General features: G+C 38.8%; 1 protein-coding gene across 1 annotated transcript in view; it reads right to left on the bottom strand.

Moving 5' to 3' along the window:
• LGR5 (leucine rich repeat containing G protein-coupled receptor 5) overlaps positions 1 to 18,412 on the bottom strand; it is a 211,320-nt gene that overhangs the window by 58,086 nt on the left and 134,822 nt on the right. Inside the window, exons 4-5 of the mRNA XM_075600238.1 lie at positions 17,760 to 17,831; positions 250 to 465 (exon numbers count right to left, since the gene is read on the bottom strand). Coding sequence (XP_075456353.1) covers positions 250 to 465; positions 17,760 to 17,831 — 288 coding nt within the window. The remainder of the gene's footprint in view (positions 1 to 249; positions 466 to 17,759; positions 17,832 to 18,412) is intronic.

Genomic DNA, 18,412 nt, shown 5'->3' on the forward strand with positions numbered 1-18,412 from the left:
AAATAAAATCCAAAGGTTTTTTCAAAAGGACAGTTGATAAAAGCGTTCCTCAGGTAAATAACTTGCAAACATTATGCGCATGTGTACAGGATATGACTGGTAATGATTCACCAATCAAGCTCTAACACTCTCACTGCTCCTCTCTAAGAGTGCAGAGGTTTAACAAGTGGTAAGTTCTGACCCTGACCACAAAAATGCCATTCACATATAAATAATGGACACATAATTACAAACACAATGGAAACTTACAGAACTACCAGACTTGACAGGTTCCTGAACGCGTGGTCTGGTATATGATGAATCTTGTTCAATGCCAAGGTCATGGCCTGCAAAGCAGACAAACTTTCAAGTGCTCTCACAGGAATTTCGGTCAAAGAGTTGTCATCCAGCCAAAGATGACGGAGTGAATACAAACCACTGAAACAGTTAGGTGGCACATAACTGATGTGATTTGCATCCAAGCGCCTCATGAAAAAAAAATAAAAAAAAATAAACAAAATTAATACATTGTGTAAAATCATTGAAGGGCATTTGGTAGAATGCAGAGCAAAACTATTATGTTTTCACATTGTAGCATTCATGTGAATATACAATTCAATCAAATTTGACTTAACCCCTTTGAGCTTTGCCTAAAGATCCCATAAAATTATTGCGATGTTACATTGTCAGGTCATGTTTCTTGGCATCAGTGTATGAAGGTATTTTGCTCGTATAGAACAAAAGGTAAAAAGAAGTTACTGGACACACATATAGGTTGTATCATTTATGATGTGTGTGTCTAGTAAGTACCCCTAAATTATCCTGGGGGGGGATATTTTGTGGGTCAGGTGTTTATTTTCAACAAACTTAGGAGCTCAATTCATGACAAAACATAAACTCTATGGGGGAGATGTTTCAACGTAACAAAAAGTGCAAGTAGAAGTTTGAGTTGACGCATTTCTCCATTTTCTGCATGAAAGCATTTCTTACATTTGAGGCAAATTGTTAGCGAGACAACTTGGACACCTCCGACCCCACAGATCTTTTTGATGCAAATAAAAGATAAAAAAAGTGACTTGCAAAGATTGCTACAGCTCCTTATAATCTGTGCGTCGGGTAATTCCTCCGTATTGCCACTCTCCAAAACTTGGAACAAAGACATTGGTGCGAGATGAAAATGATGCCATTTGCGGAACTTTTGCTACAAATATGCCTCTACACCTTCGATCCGATCACCCGCTATGGGTTTTATGTATCAACACAATTTTGGAGCAAAACTGGGCATTTTAATCCTGCACCTACAGTATGTATCAAAGTACTTTGCTCCAATTTGCTCCGCCTGCCCCAGCTTGCGACTTGGGGAGGGCCAATAGAAGGTGTTGGGGAGGAGTTAGATGGTGCACACAGTATAAAAGATGGATCACAATCTGCGTCTCTGTGTCAAGTTTTATGCACTTTTGCTTGTGACAAAGTCAGCCAAATATGAAGTGGTTTAAGTCTAACATTCTTCATAAGATTTAAGAAACTGTTTATACATATGTGTCAAAACACACTTTTATCTGCGTTGATATGTAGACCTCTTTGTGATCCTGCACAAATCACTTTATCTGCCTTTTCTTTGACAGACCATAATAAAACGTATTGTGGCTTTCTTTTAGTTTCCTACATGTTTGTACATCTCTAAAATTAAAGTACAGTGTATGCCTAAAAAATCTGCATGACAAATTTCCTCCGTTTGATACAGGTACTAAAGGATGGAATATTTTTTCAATGACTTCTTAATAGTGTGGAAAGAATCAACTCACAAACCCATAAATATTTGCCAAATTTGCAGCATCTGCCTGTTCTGAAAACTGCAGCGTGAAAGTGGTAATTGTCAGCAATGCAATCACGAGTTGGCAAATAAGAAGTGTAGGAATAGGTTGTTCTTGAACTGCGCAATTGCAGTGTTTTCACATTTTATTTGATGACTTTTATGTACAAACAAACAAACAAACAAACAAACAAACAACCAACACAACCAAAAAAGCATTTGGTAACTCATTGGACCTTCACATTTTAGTGTTTGATCATTTGCAGAATAGTATTTTTTATTTTGCCTGAATTTAAAAATGATCTTTTATTCCATGTTTTCATTATGACACTGTACCAAAGAACAAAACAATCTGGAAAGATGGATTTACATCAGTTACTTTTTAAAACACTCTTGAAAAAAAAATATGGTTAACATTAACACAATTAACAACCAGTACACATTGACTTAAAGAGGTGAAGTGGTCTGTAAGAGTATATACGGTTGAAAAGTTCAGGTAAAATAAATAATCTCTATATTTTGCTTTGGTGTAAAGGTGCAAGGAATCAGGCCATTGCAATATGAGTTCCATTTTCTGGGTTCTGTGAAGCTGAGAGAAGGAAATCCTATGTTGTAGTATTGTAGCAATGCACATAAACTCATATATACAATTGCAGGATAATAATCCAGGCAAATAAATTCTTTAAGAATGGAAATACATTTAAAAATCACCAAGATTTGGCTTCAAAATAATATGAAAATACTGTCAGATGGCATTTTACGGCTACAAGGAACCTTACTTTACGACGGCTCTTGGGGGGCAGGAATTTTCTTTTTCTTTCGACATTTGTTTATTCGTGTGATGTGCGTACATCTTTAATTTATCATCACATGTATTTCACATTATATACTGATTGTGCAGAGCACTGCGTACATGGAAGCTGCTAGGGGACTGAGCTACAGTCCCTCCAGTGCAAGAGATGTCAGTGATATAAACCGGTGCTAGAAAAGTTAAAGGACCAGTTCCCCTGCATGATTATTTATTTTTTATTTTATAATGATTTATTCATAATACTGGGCAGTAGGATGTCTGTTTTCAACTCTCTGTAATCACCACATGATTAAACATTGATTTAGGAATAAATGTTTAAACTCAATGACAGCATTTATATTTGACAAAACAAACTGAACTGCAAATTGAGTGTGTCATTCATGCATAACCTGCTCCACTGAGATCTGACCTGACCCTTTAAAAAAAGTCATTAATCAGATGCTCACTAAAGTGACATTGCAACACTATTCAATATTTTTATTATTAATATTATTAAATATGGCTAAAGTTGATCTATAAACTGTTTAAAGCAGCAAAACATGTGAAATTGTACGTTTTTTTTTTAAATAAATCAGTTCTGTAGTATTAGCTAAGGGTGTCTGTTTTTTTTAAAATTCTTTTTATTTTAACTCTTAATACAGGTAGTGCTCGTTATCCAATGTTTCACTTTGCAACGAATGGCATATCAAACGCTTTACAATGCAACCCTGAGGGCCGGTTTTCGACGCCGGAATGCGTTATCCATCGCTCACCGCCACCGATTAACATGGGACTCACTTTACAACGGTTTCACTATACAACGCTACTTCCAGAACGGATTCCGTTTTATAACCGAGGACAGCCTGTATTTTAAAGCATCCTTTGATTTCTATATGAGGTGTTAGCTCACCTCCCAAGCAGTGAAAGATCTTTGCAACACTGTGCTGTTTGTGATCATTTGTTGCCAATATTCCCAGCAGTTTGAGCTGTAAACGATACATAATGTTCCCTCAGTGATATAAGGATACATTGTACCTGCTGAGTTAGGCCCCTCAATGGGGCCGGGCCCACTGCGAGGTGGGCCGCCGCCGCTCATCGAGTTTTTCAGGGATACCTGAAAATTGAGCTGGCCATGTGCGACGGAACGCTAGGCCAAGCCCCCCGGCAGTTCAGCCAATGAGGGCGAACCTGCCGGGTGACGTCACGGCCGCGCCGCCGTCCCTCCCCCATCACCCCCCCCTGTCTTTCCCCCTGCAGCTCACTGCAGACCGGGGGACTCGCCTGCACAAAATCAGAGGAAGGTTCACCTGTTCCTTCAGCAATCTCGTGTACCTCATCATGTGCATGAAATGCCCAGGGGGCTGCTACTACATAGGTGAGACAGGGCAGGGGCTAAACAAGAGAATGAACCTGCATCGCCACAGCATCACACGCGGAACAAGAGACAGTCCTGTTGGCGAACCTGTCTCTGACTCTGGCCATAAAATGAACTATCTGAAGGTGGTCATACTCAAAGGTAATCTCAGAACACCGAAAGAGAGACAGTTGCATGAATACAAATTTATTAAACTATTTGGGACATTCACCAGAGGCCTAAACCCCAGACCACAGCTTCATGAATCACTACCCTGACACGGGAGAACTCTCTTCCCACGAGTGCTAAGGCCCATGTCTATAAATACTGTGCTGTATGAATGCACACACCTGCCTCTTACACATACAAATGTACAATATAATTCTATCCCTTTATACCAATAGGGACCACATAGTAGCCACACACATGCAGAGAAATGCAACACCCTCTTACATTGTAACACCTACCCACACCATTGTTATACACTCCCCCTCTACATACACATTTTGTAATGTGCTGTAAACCCTGTGGGCGCTTTATAAATTAATATTTACACACACACACACACACACACACACACACTTACTCTAAAAGCACAAGCATTCAGGGACCATTTCTTTGGCTTAATCCATTGTAACATCGCCGAAGAAGAGATCACTATATCTTGAAAGCTCGCATAAATAAAAGCATTTTATTAGCCACAGAACGGTATAGACTATTTGTTTTTGATTATTAAGCTTGGCTAACACAGTACAGATATCTCTACATCTATATATATAGACAGATTTATTATAAATCATTCTTCCTGGCAATGCACAGGTTATTAAGAATTTATATTAGTGTAGGGACCATTTTATTTATTAGTTATTTATACATGTATATTTAGGCACTGTATCGTATATAAGTTTTTCTGGATGTGCACTGAGCTTTGTCTGTGTTTTATGTTATGTCTCTGGTTTTAAATATATATTGCCATGCTCAGTAGCACTCCTCTGTGAAACTTATATGCTTATATATATGTTGTGGGTATTTTGGGGGTTCAATTTGAGCTTGTAGGTGTTCTGTATGTTTTATAATTCTTGTGCAGCTAGTCTTGGCTGTTTTGGAGGGTGGCAACCTCCTATCCAATTGAAGCTCACTCCCTCCCACATTTAAATGGTTAAAAGCTCACTCCATGGCATCTCGAACTATCAGGGGAACTTGCCTGCATGCAGTGTGATTGTGACAAATCTATTACAGAGTGCTTTTTCTGGTAATGTACAGGTTAATAAAAGCTTCAATCAGACTTAGAACTTTTGCAACTTATATTGACAGATTTATTATAAATCATTCTTCCTGGCAATGCACAGGTTATTAAGAATTTATATTAGTGTAGGGACCCTTGAAACGTGGTCTGCCGTGAAGTTTGGCTCAAGGGCTTACAACAATTTGGCCAAAATGTTAAACTAAAAGACCATTTTATTTATTAGTTATTTATACATGTATATTTAGGCACTGTATCGTATATAAGTTTTTCTGGATGTGCACTGAGCTTTGTCTGTGTTTTATGTTATGTCTCTGGTTTTAAATATATATTGCCATGCTCAGTAGCACTCCTCTGTGAAACTTATATGCTTATATATATGTTGTGGGTATTTTGGGGGTTCAATTTGAGCTTGTAGGTGTTCTGTATGATATATATATAATCAAAAAATAAATAGATGATACCGTTCTGTGGCTAACGAAATGCTTTTATTTGTGCGAGCTTTCGAGATACACTGATCTCTTCTTCCGGCGATCTTACAAGCTATTGAAGCTCGGCTAACACGGTACTGATACCTCTACATGCATATATATAGGAAGTGCTGTATGCTGGGTGATGATGGGGAAAGGCGGGGTTGCAGACCTGCCTAAGACATGCAGATGAGCATACAGTTGTATTTGCATATTTGCTTTCCTGTGGAGGGTTTTTGTCACTTTTTTTACTCACCATAACTTAACTCAGTATTATGGTATATATATATATATATATATTGCAAAGAATGACTTAGGCGCACATGTGCAGGGGAAGAGAAGAGAAAAGGAGGAAAAAAATCATAGGGCAGTATATCAATACAAACAGATAAGGAATCGGTGAGATATGCACTTACACTAGTAAGATCAATAAAGGCCTTTAATCCACTTAGGGACTCCCAAACTCAGCTCCTGTAGTTCGTCTGTTTCTTGGTTCCTGGATCTTAGGAAGGATTTGTCCTGAAGGCTCCTTGCAGCAATCGCGTTGAGTCTGCTTTAGCAGACTGTACCTTGATGTGGATCTCATATAAGAGGATGGGTAGGGAATAAAAGGAGAAACATATGTGTAAAACCTTTTAATAAAACATCTAAGGATAAAAAACAAAGGTATTTAACTCACATTCTATGAGTTAAAAACGGGCAGTAGAGAGTGTTTAGCGAGTCTCTCACACTCGTGATATAGAACGCCGACTTCCAGACCTCCTCACACCGGCGAGTGCTTCCGCATCAGGTGATCTGATCTTGTACGGCTCTCGCGAGATTTCCCTCTGTGTTATTCACTGCCAATGCTCCGTTCGGCTCACACTAGAAACAGTCTCTCGGCGTCACTCTCCCTGCTCCAATCACGCTGGCCCTATTACTTTGGAACAGCGGATTTCATCAGGGGATGTGTAGGAAGAAACGCGTAGGGTCACGTGGTTTAGTTGAACTACGGTGGTGGAGAAGCTCAGACGCCAGACGCCAGGAAGGGGAAGGAGTTCACTGAGTCGCACACAATACCAATCAAGTCTGCCAGGAACCACAGGCTGCAGTTTTGGGTTACCGGAGGGACTGTCTACCAGGTGACACCAGCAGCAGTGAGGAGTGATGTGACGGAGCAAACAGACAGCGATTTGGCTACATTTTGGTGCATGGTCTTACCCATACAATGCTTTTTATGCAGTGACAAATTGTGAGTGTGCATTTGTCGTGATTCATGTTATTAAACCTTTGTTGTTGGATTTTACACAAGGATCGGGCGCTTTTCCTTTTCTTTTTTCTAATATATATATATAAACACTTATAAGGTAATGCAACCCTAAAGGACGGGCCCTATAAAATATAAAGATTAGATGTAGACAATGGTTTGTGTATACTTATGTTAAATGAATAGATGCTCTGAACACATTGCTAGTGGAACATTGATTTCAAGCACCTCCAGTCATCAAATGGTTAAAGAGTAAAAAAATCTCCTTTCAGAGAAAAAGCACGTGTCTCTAGAAAACACAGCTGGTTATACAGCTTTTCTAACACGCTCATCACCAGAAAGCTCACAAGGTCTCGCCAGAAGTTAAAATGTAGGCGTCAAAAATCTGACACTGTTTGCAATGAAAATGCAGATTATAAACCCAAACAAGTCAAAGTTCTATCAACGAATGGACAGGTCTGAAATGTTTAGATGTCTCCATCAGACCCACCCTGGGGCAAAGACTATTTTAATTGGAGGAAATGGATCATGTCTTTTGTTTAGGAGTTGTTAGTTTCATGTGCCTGTATGTGTACATAATGAATATGTGTATATTAATTATTCTCATATGTTTACCTGAAAACTTTAAGGTCGTCAAAGTAATGCCTATACTGGATGTGCTTGTTACAGTAATATACATGTTGCCATACATTTCTCCAATGGGAAACACAGCAACTGGGTTGAATAACCAAACAAAGAAGTGATTCTTGGTAATTTAAACCAATGTATGTTTTTTAATCAAACCTGTTGATCGTATGCATGCCAATAATACCCAATTACTCTAGTGTGATATGTGGGGTTGCAGATTCCTCAGGTTTAACGCTGGGGTAGTGTGGTGAAGGGACTAACTGGATACCCTCATGCGATTCCCACTACGACCCTACCCAGCACTGACCACACCAAACAGAGGAACTTATTTATAACCAAATATAATCAATTGCCTATACTTACAGGGAGAGGCCCAGACAGTACTTTACTCAAAGGATGACAGGGTGAAGCAAGAACCACACCAAATAAATATGACATTCATTGCACCTTAATAGAACTCCTAAAAATTATTTGATTGTAAACTGAACAAAAATACTTTGTACTGAAATTGCAATCTCGATACATTCCCAGTACAATCCCAGAGTAGTCCTACTACTGTAGAGTTCTACCATCTGTTTATTACCATTTTGATTGGTATTTTCACTTGGCCAGGTCTTCAATTGATATAGTGTACATGTAAGATGGAGTGGGTCTGCAATTCCTTTGTAAAAGCTTTATCAAGTAGCCCAGGAGGCTCCTCGCATTGGTGGTATACTGTCTTATGGGGGAGAGGGGGGGGGAGAGGAGGGGAGGAGGGGGGGGGTCAGTTGGTAATACACGGTAATTACAATATTTAGATCAGAAATTCTTATTGTCTTCTGTCAAGATCACCAAATCTTAACTAGGTTTCAACACCAATGGTGATTTAATTAGCTGGCCACATAATATTTTACAAATGAGGAAGTGTTTCACACCCAACATACTATATAATACTTAGGTAAATAACTATACAAGTCTCTCCTCAACAGTCTCTGTAGTAGATCTATGGATTCTATGTGCTTTGAGTTTTATGTAGGGTGTTGGCTAAATCAGCCAACTTTTCCTGGGTTCTTTCCTGGCTCAACATCTCTACATTCTGAATGTCTTTTACAAGACTTTGGCTGACCTTAAGCGTTAAGAAGACTTACAACATACTGTATTAAATTGCTGAAAAGTGCTGAACCAATTTAGCTAATTTTGTAAAAGCGCTTTTTACATTGGTTATGCAAGGACACACGAGGGTATATTATTGTGTTACTGCTTATGTGGTAGAGCATTACTGATTCAGCTGTGATAAGAATCAGTGGTAAAATAAGGCTACAACCTAATATTTAAAGGAAAAGTATATGAGAGCTTAAAAGTGACCATGTTTTTAAGAAAACATCAAATCAAATGGGAGTAATCTGACCAGGTTTGGTCATAGAGAGCATACCTATAGATTATTTGCAATGTATAGCAATGGTTTCCTCATGGGGTTGAGTTTCCAATTTGTATCTTTTACTTGTATTTTGCAAGGACTGGTCAGAATCTCTTTCCAGTCAGGCCCTGTAGTGTGAACTGCCAATCTGTTGTTTCTTCTTTGAAGTACAGCAAAGACACATTTTCCATAGACTTAGAATGGAAGCAACCCTGCTGAAAGAGAATGTATCATTTCTTCCTACAGTACCCCGACAGACAAGTTAGAAAGACCAGGAGGAGGATGTGAATTCCAGTGGAATGAAGAAATAATGGTGCATGGCTTTATTCAAAAAATTAAGAACAGATGAAGGACATGGCTATCTGATAAACACTGTCAAATATATGAAGCATATCAATTAAGTGTCGGCGGTAACTATTTTTTAGAGAAAAAAGGAATAATAGAGGAAGAAGTCATGCACGGATGTTGGATGGTGGTAGGCTCAGGGGAACATGGGGAAATACTTCATCACTGATAGGGTTGTGGAATATCTCTCCCAGCAGGCTAATACATTGAAAGAAATTACAAATGCGTAGGAAAGGATAGACAACCATGTTATCACTCCAGGGGCCCCTGTGACGTTCTCAGTACACCACAGACATTCTGCCTCCCCCTTTGCAGCCTATCTGCAGTTCCAGACGTCAAATACCCCCGATTGCTAACGGGCAGTTTAAATTATTTCCATTTAAGAAAAAATAAAACAACCTATAAACTAAACAGAGTGTCTTCTCCTATATTCCTGCAACTAGTTTGCGGGTGGGATTGCAGTCCATTGGTTGTTTGGGGGAGGAGGGACCCTCTGCAACTCTTCATGCTCCTCTCTTATTACCACCCACCACTTCCCTATCTACTCTAGTAATCAGCAAGATCTAATGGGGAGAAAATTAGCTTGTAAGCTCTTTGGAGCAGGGACTCCTTTTCCTAAATGTTACATTTATGTCTGAAGCACTTCTCCCCTTTATGTGTTATTTGTATTATTTGTTATTTATATGATTGTCACGTATATTACTGCTGGGAAGCGCTATGTACATTAATGGCGCTATATCAATAGAGACATAAAATACATACAAAACGTCCTACACACTGCTCCATGTACAGGAGGTTCCAGTCTTGCCCTCCTATGTCTCCAGGATAATGAAGCCAGGAGGGATGGGGGTAGCGAGTTGCAGAATGATATTAGGAGGGACCCTCTGTTTATTTTTATTTATTGTATATGTATAGACCTATAACAAGGGAATTGGAGAACAGCACTCATTTTTTCTTGTAAACAGATTCAGTGTAGTAGGAAGAGCTTGGTGCTTGTATACCGACTGCTTGCCGACTGCTTGCTCCCTTAGCGGTCTCCCAAGAGTAACAGTGTATGTAGACAGTTAGTCAACGCATTAGAAGGTTCGTGTGGGCCTAATCCAGTTTATTGTGTACTGCCACAGGGTATGCTTTTGTGAAATGTATACTTATTTTTCTATGTGACGCTGCACTGATTGAGCTACAATATGCTTTGAAGATTTAAAGAAGGAGAGCTGTGAATATCTATCTAAACTACACTATCCTTGGACCTTTTGAAGAACAACTTTGGAAACAGAGCTGTTCATCGCCATTCAAAGTCAGACTTCCTAAAATCGCGCCCTGAAATGTATTGCACAGGGTACCACTTCAGGAAAGCAGAGCGGTAATTTACAGATTTGCTTCCAATGCATTTCTTCAGCAGCCACAGGCTTCTCAGGACTACTTCTCCCCTCCAGTTTTAAACTCATCACATTGAGTGAATTGTTCAAGCTGTGTGTGTGTGTGTGTGTATATATATATATATATATATATATATATATATATATATATATATATATATATATATATATACAGTGTTCGACAAACCTATACATTTGCTCGCCCCGGGCGAGTGGATTTAACCCCCGGGCGAGTAAATATTGGCCCAAGCAGCACACGTTTGGTACTAGGTGGCGAGTAGATTTTTTTGTGTGGCAAGTAGATTTTTGGGTGATTTGTCAACCACTGTATATATATATATATATATATATATATATATATATATATATATATATATATATATATATATATATATATATATGTGTGTGTGTGTGTATGTATATATGTGTGTGTATACAGTATATTTATATGTGTGTGTGTATATATGTATGTGTGTGTGTATCTGTGTGTGTTTGTGTGTGTATGTATATGTGTATCTATGTGTGTGTTTGTGTGTATGTATATATGTATATGTGTGTGTTTGTGTGTATATGTGGTATTTCCCACACCTTGACCATAATATTTAGAATATGAATTTGCTAGTCCCCTCAATCTCATGTTCAATTGTATTTTATTGTTTTTTTTTTTTTTCATTTTACATTTTTTGTTTGTTTTAAATGTTTGTGGTTACACAAACCTCCAAAATCAAGAGGGCATTGCTCTCTTGTGTGATGTTGGGGGTTTCTTTAGTAAACCCATATTTCTGATTATCACAAGGACTGCATCCCTTCTCACTGTACTAAACATGCTATGTGCTGAAGAAGGAGGCTTCTTCAATAACACTTTGTGATGATCAGAAGTTTGTAACTATAAGGGTAACCCCAAAAATGGAAAGGCCAGAGCCCCCCTCCTTCCACACACTTTAACTAGGTTGTGCTGCATTCATACACAACAAAAACAAAATATCATATTTATATGGTGTTGGGTGGGTCACAGTTACAATGGCTCATAGACACAATTGTATTTGTACTTTAATTAGTAGAGCGTAGAGTCCCTGTCAATCATGGGAATTCTATATTTGTGGGAGTCAAATAGTTCCTGAGGTATGTTGTGAAAATCAACTCCAAAAACACGTTACATATACAGTGTATTTGAACACTTCTATTTCACAAGACTCCCCAGGCACATTTGCATACCTACCAATATGAAATCAGCCTTGATTAACTTTGGTAGTATACTTCGTAATTTAAGGGTATCACCATATTTGTAAGGAATAAAAAGTTTAATTGTACCCGTTATAGAAAGGGAAAAATCAACAGCTACCTTTATATGAAAGTTTAAAGTGACCCATCCCGGAAACCATTAGTTGTGTCTGGGTGTATTACTGTTTAGTTACATTAATTGCATCAGAAAATAGTGGTGCGTGCAAAAGAAAATGTAAAAGTACAGTAGACAACATTCTGTTTTTTTGATGGTGTCAAATAGGGCGAATCTAGACAAACTTTGCAATGCGCTATGTAATACGGCTATCCAAAGTTTCAAAAGGGATTCCTTATTTCTTGCATACTCATTATATTACTGACATCTCATGACCAAATATGGGATCAAAACCAATTTAAGATTAAACTTTTTATATATTGTATGGTTTGCTAAGGTACACAACAACACTGACACAGAAATCATGGTCTAAAAATGTTTTTGCAAAATGTATATATTCTATTGGCCTTGTAGGCAACACCTTCCTTAGGCGGTACAAAGGTGATTCCCGAAAATATATTCTTTTGGTGAAAGACAAATTGCCCATGTCTATATTTCTTTGGGCGTGTAGTTTTGGCAACTACAGCTCAATCCTGTTTGGGGTCCAAAGAAGCACATCGCATTATAAGCGGATCGCGTTATAAGGAGAATTGCACCCCTCAAGGGTTCTGTGGCCGCCGGAGGGGGAGAGCTGGGATAACTCTCCCAGCTGTTCCAGATACAGCAGTGCTGCGGCACGCCCACGCAGGACTGACCCGGCATCAGCAGCAGTTGGCAGTTCTCTCCTCTCCCTGCATGTACCTTTGCACGTGTCCCCCAGTGGCTTCCCGATTGGACAGTTGCTACGAGACAACGTGATGCCTCAGCCTGGCAAGTGCAGGACGCTGGAGAGAGCGGAAGGAGATCCTCACTGTGCTGCTGAGATTCAACGTCGTAATCGAGCAGGCACCGGAGGGATTCCAGGAGCATCAGCAAGAGTCGGGCATGGGAGTTATACAACATAGGGAAGCCTCGGAGTGACAGAGGTAGGGTGCTGGTAAATGATTGGTTGGGTTTTGGTAAGTGATAATTGGGAGCCACGCTTGCATCACGTTATAAGCGGATTCACGAAGCAACGGGTCACGCTATAATGGGGTTGAGCTGTAAGGATATTTTTGTACTATGGTTATGTGTTGTTTTGCCAAAGATGTAAAAATCCGAAGTTCGTGTAAATTTATGAGAGAAAAAAACCCAATACCAATGTTTTCAACAGACTACTGGCTACAATGTTTTGGGGGAAAAAAATGTTACCCATTTCTAAATTCCTTGTGGTGTGCACCATCAGAAAATATATACTTTGATTGGCACTATTTGTATGCCGCAGGGTAGTTTTGCCTTGAAAATGATCGTGTCCACCTTTTGCATTCAAGCCTAAATATTTCAGGTGTGAATACTGTAGTCTTGCTAAATCAGTGCCTGCAACGGTATAAAAAAAACCCACTATACTGTATGTAAACCTATACATATCTGGAGTCAGTGTAACCAGGTGTAACTCAATCTAATATTCATTTTAATGAGAGGATGGAGTTTGTAAAATAAATCTGGGACAATACACAAACAAAAAAAAGTAGATTAATTTTCATATTTATGACATCGTTATATCGTGGTCACATTCAATATAGACCTTGATGAGAAGTTTCTCTTGTGCAGAAAAAAATGATTAATTGATTTCATAGGTATGTGGAAAGTATCTTACAGGAATCACGGTGTAACAAATATGCAGCAAAATGCTTAAAATTTACTTGACCCCGCAGGTGGCAACTACCGTTGGCAGCACAAGTGTGAAAGTAAAAGCCAGTGATCACACGTGATCTAAGGCTACGGCCCCGCTGTCTGCGTTGCACGCGCGTCTGCCAGGCTGGTGGCGCCTGCAGCCGAGTTCCCCGGTCTACAGTGAGCTGCAGGGGGAAAGACAGGGGGGGGGGCATGACGGGGGCGCGGCCATGACGTCACCCGGCAGGTTCGTCCTCATTGGCTGAAACGCCAGGGGGCGTGGCCTAGCACTCAGTCGCTAGGTCTGATCTCAATTTTCCAGTCTCTTGGAAAAACGCACCGCGTACTGGCCTCCCCTCGCAGTGGGCCCGGCCCCATTGAGGGGCAGCTCTTGTCTCCGCAGTGCCCGCCATAGCGAGCACTGCAGTAGCCAGTGGAGACCAAGCCTAAGGCTTTGCAGCAATTGGACAGGATATGTGGACAAAGTGGTCCTTATCTGCTGTCAATTTCAGTTATTATGGGAGAAAGTACTGCCCCCGATTCCATAGATCACATTAACATGTATATATATATATATATATATATATATATATATATATATATATATATATATATATATATATATACATATATAAATATATGTATATATATATATATATATATATCCCTTTATTATAATTTTTTAAGCATAAGTCTAATTGCTTCACAGAGTAATTCTATAGGTTCCATATTCTATAGGTTCCACTATTTGAATGTTTTGGCCTAGTATGTTTTCTGTTTTTTAAACCAAGGCAAATACTATACTCAGTGACCTTCTTGGCCTACTTATAATGTTTTATAATCCCCTCCTAACACCAGTCACTAAACGCCTCTCCTGTTGGGTATTAGTGAAGGTGAGAAGACAGGAGGAATGTGAAATGTACAAATTGCCATTTCATGCACCACACTGGTTTGCAGAGATGGAAGTATCACTATACAGACAGTTCTTTTCCTTAGCGAGGAGGTAACATTAACCCTATAGGTAGTAGCTTAGTGATGAGAACACTACCTTTGAAGCGGTTGAACTTACTTAGAATCCCAGTGTTGGCTCTCCTTATAACCTTGGGCAAGTCACTTAATCTCTCTGAACTGAACCTCAGGAAACAAAATGACATTTGAAGCCCTTCAGGGCCGGGACATTGAGTGTGCAAAATTCTAGTACAGCGCTAAATACATTGTCAGCTCTAGACAAGAAGACAAATATTATTATTAACCCAAAAGTTATTATCTCAATTCTGTAGTGAAGTTGCTATCTCAATTTACATGCAAACTTTACCCAGAAGCCTCACTTCATTTTCCGCCATTGTTTCACAGAATGACTTTTTTTCTTTACCAGCTCAGTTACTGCTTATTTACTGACTACTGAATTCAGCGGTATGTGAAAACACATTTTTTTTATAACAGCTACTATCAGTTAGAAAGTAATTAGAAATATTTGTGGTATTGTGATGAAAAGAAATGAGCTAATAGAAAACATTATTATTCTATTGCACCAATGTTACTGGATGTGTTGAGTCTTCTTTTTGCCATTTTAAAATCCAGCAATGTTACTTGCTGATGAATTACACAGCATATGTCTGCAGAGGTTTTTGTTTCTAAATGTCTGAAGCATGATTGCAGAGCACTATATTAGAGGATTAGTATTACATTTCACGGTGGAGTACCAGGTAAAAGTGTGCTGTGGTTGGGGTATCTTTTTTAATTGTCACCTATGCTGAAAAAGTACATGAGCAGGTGACACCATATCTTTCAGATAACAAAACAGTATGTACAATGTAAGGGGAAATATACCAAACCAGTTAAATGGCTCTGTGTCACCACATCTGTCCGTATCTCATTATCCAATTGTTTTAATTCTCCATTGCACATCTAAATTGATACTCTCTAAAAAACTATTTGGATATACGTATTGACACTATCTTCAAGTTAAATTACAGTTAGATTGTAAGCTCTTCGGGGAAGGGACTCCTATTCCTAAATGTCACTTTTATGTCTGAAGCACTTCTTCCCATTATGTGTTATTTGTATTATGTGTTATTTATAAGACTGTCACGTGTATTACTGCTGCGAAGCGCTATGTACATTAATGGCGCTATATAAATAAAGATATACATACAATTATAACTTTTACAAGGCAGCCAAAAGTTAAAATACAGAATGCTTTGTCTTAACATCAAAACAACACCGACACACAGAAAAATGTCACACCGAGCCCCCAGGGATTTTTATTAATCATGTAGAACGCTCCATAGTTCCGGACCCTCCCAAAAAATTTCCACAATGTGAGCAATATAACACATTTTCTTTAGGTAACAAAGGACAAGATAATAGTTGATTTCCAATCACAACTACTATCAGCATTCACCATTTCACAGCTGCTCTTGCCTTTAAATGAGAGTTACCTGATCCTCACATATAATACTACACAATGGGCACAAAACATGGCCAACTTCAAATGCAGATGCTTACAAAAGATTCCATTTGGGGGTAAGCTTTATGAAGGTTACTTTGTTGCCTTAAAGCTCTTAACCCCATCCGCTGTCCTCCTAATTGTTTAACCTGTTTCCGAAATTGCATTCCTTGTGCAAATCAGAAACGCAAGAGACACCTGGTGAACAGAAAATTGCTAGACAGCATGAAACAGGAAACGAAAACCCTGCACACCTTTATCTGAGGGCACAGCCCAGCTTCCATGAACAAAGAAATCCTGGTTTTCTTTTTCTCAAAGACATAATTTCTGCCAATTGTCGTCCTTTGGTTATAGTGCCTTTTCTGTCCTAATACTTATCATGCCATCTAATGTCTGCTTCACAGCTGTTTAAAGTTCCTGTTGATTACTGTCATTCTCCCTTAATGTAGTCACTAGACACCAATCTTTTTACACTGCCAATGTAACTGTTGGGGGTGTTCTCTTCTCCCCTATTTTTAGTAGAACGGTTTGCTACAAAGAATGAGAGGTTGTATCTTACTTAAGGACTATTCAACAAATACAAAAAATACAAACAATGAAAGCTTTGTTGGCTGAGTGTATCTCTTCCTGACATTTAGGGAATACCTGTAGAATGGGAAGATCTCTATTAGATATACTAAGCAATTCAAGAAAGAGCCTACCATGCAGAAAGCTTTGTGTTAGGATTTTATAGATCAATTGGGCTGTGCATACTGCCGAATTAATAATTTTTTTTCCTTTTCCTGGTTTGGTAAATTATTTAATGGAGAGTAAAGCAAAACAATTTTGCTATTTAGCCATCACCACATTTTTTGTCCGTGGCAGCCGGTGGCGCTGAATATATGCACAAGTTCATTTAATTGAAATATATGTGGTTGAGCGCAAAAAAACTAAAATGAAATAGAAGCCTTACTTTAAACCCTTGGAACCGTTGTAAAACAGCCTAAGTTACTTTACATATCTTCTACCTTCACTGCCAAAAATAGGTCTTCAAAAACACAGTTTTACTGTAATGCACATGTGCTTTTTAAATGCATACCCAGGGTTGTATAGGTGTCCCTGTTGATTGGGATGGTGTCCACATTTAACTTTGAGTTATCACAATGCCCTTAATATTGTAGAACAACAGGAGTTAGTGCTTAGCAAGCAGATGTCAAGAAGTCAGTAAAAAAAAGTTGTTTTGCAGTGTTATTGGAGAAAGTTCAAAGCAAAGTTGATTTGTTGTTACTGTATATCCATGTGCAGAGTAATACTGCGGCTTTCACACTAACATGTCCTGTACATGATATACGCAAAACATGTGTACAACTTGTTCCCTCATTCAAGCTTAGTAATAGATGTAACATCCACCCTATGAAGCAATGGAATGACAACCTGGAGTACCAGTCTTCCAAGGTGTAATATTTACATCTAGCAGACAGTCAAAGGACCTCATATCTGTGTTGCTTAAATCTAGCGTCTTGTTTTAAGGGTTTTAAGCATGTTAAATAAAGTGCAGTAAGGATTGGTATTCTAATATTCCTCCCAGAGAACCCATGCTCTTCTATAGCACTGTATTTAAAACTATCTTAAAATAGCTATGATGCGTATGCTATACTTACAGAGACTGAATACTGCGCAGGTTGTGAAGGGCTTCACTCGGGACTTGTCTCAACTGGTTGTTCTGCAGCATTCTAAACATAAAACCACAAGAGGAAGACAGAACACAGAAGGATAAAAAAAAAAGATTATTTCTATTTTAGTAGAAGACATTACGACACTTCATTGTCTGAGTGCTTAACCAAACAAGACTGTTCCATTCAGAAATCCTCCTGATTTATTTTTTGTTTAGGTTCACAAGGTAATAGGAGCTACTACAGATATAGTAATACGCATTTGATTTGGGTAGGTCCTTAACATTCCTCATGTAACATCTAAAGGTAGTACAAGGAAATAGTCCATTTATTTATGCTTTGAAGGACACTATTAACACTGTTGTCAAATGCCGTATGTCAAGGATAAACGATGCCATTCTTAAATGTTTAAAAAGTGCTGTACAAATCATCTGCTATACATACTATATTGACTAGTGGGTGATGAAAACGCCAGTTGAACTAGAGCAGGCTGCATTAGCATTGGATTGCTGCATGGTCACCACCGGTACTCACCTGCTTATTAGCAAACTGTGTTCAGAATCTGCTGCCAATCACACAGTAGAGATAAGAATATACTATGTAAGCATATTTACTCAGCTGCATTTAGATAAACAAACAAA

The sequence above is a fragment of the Ascaphus truei genome, chromosome 5, assembly GCF_040206685.1.
Source record: "Ascaphus truei isolate aAscTru1 chromosome 5, aAscTru1.hap1, whole genome shotgun sequence".
NCBI classification, from domain to species: Eukaryota; Metazoa; Chordata; class Amphibia; order Anura; family Ascaphidae; genus Ascaphus; species Ascaphus truei.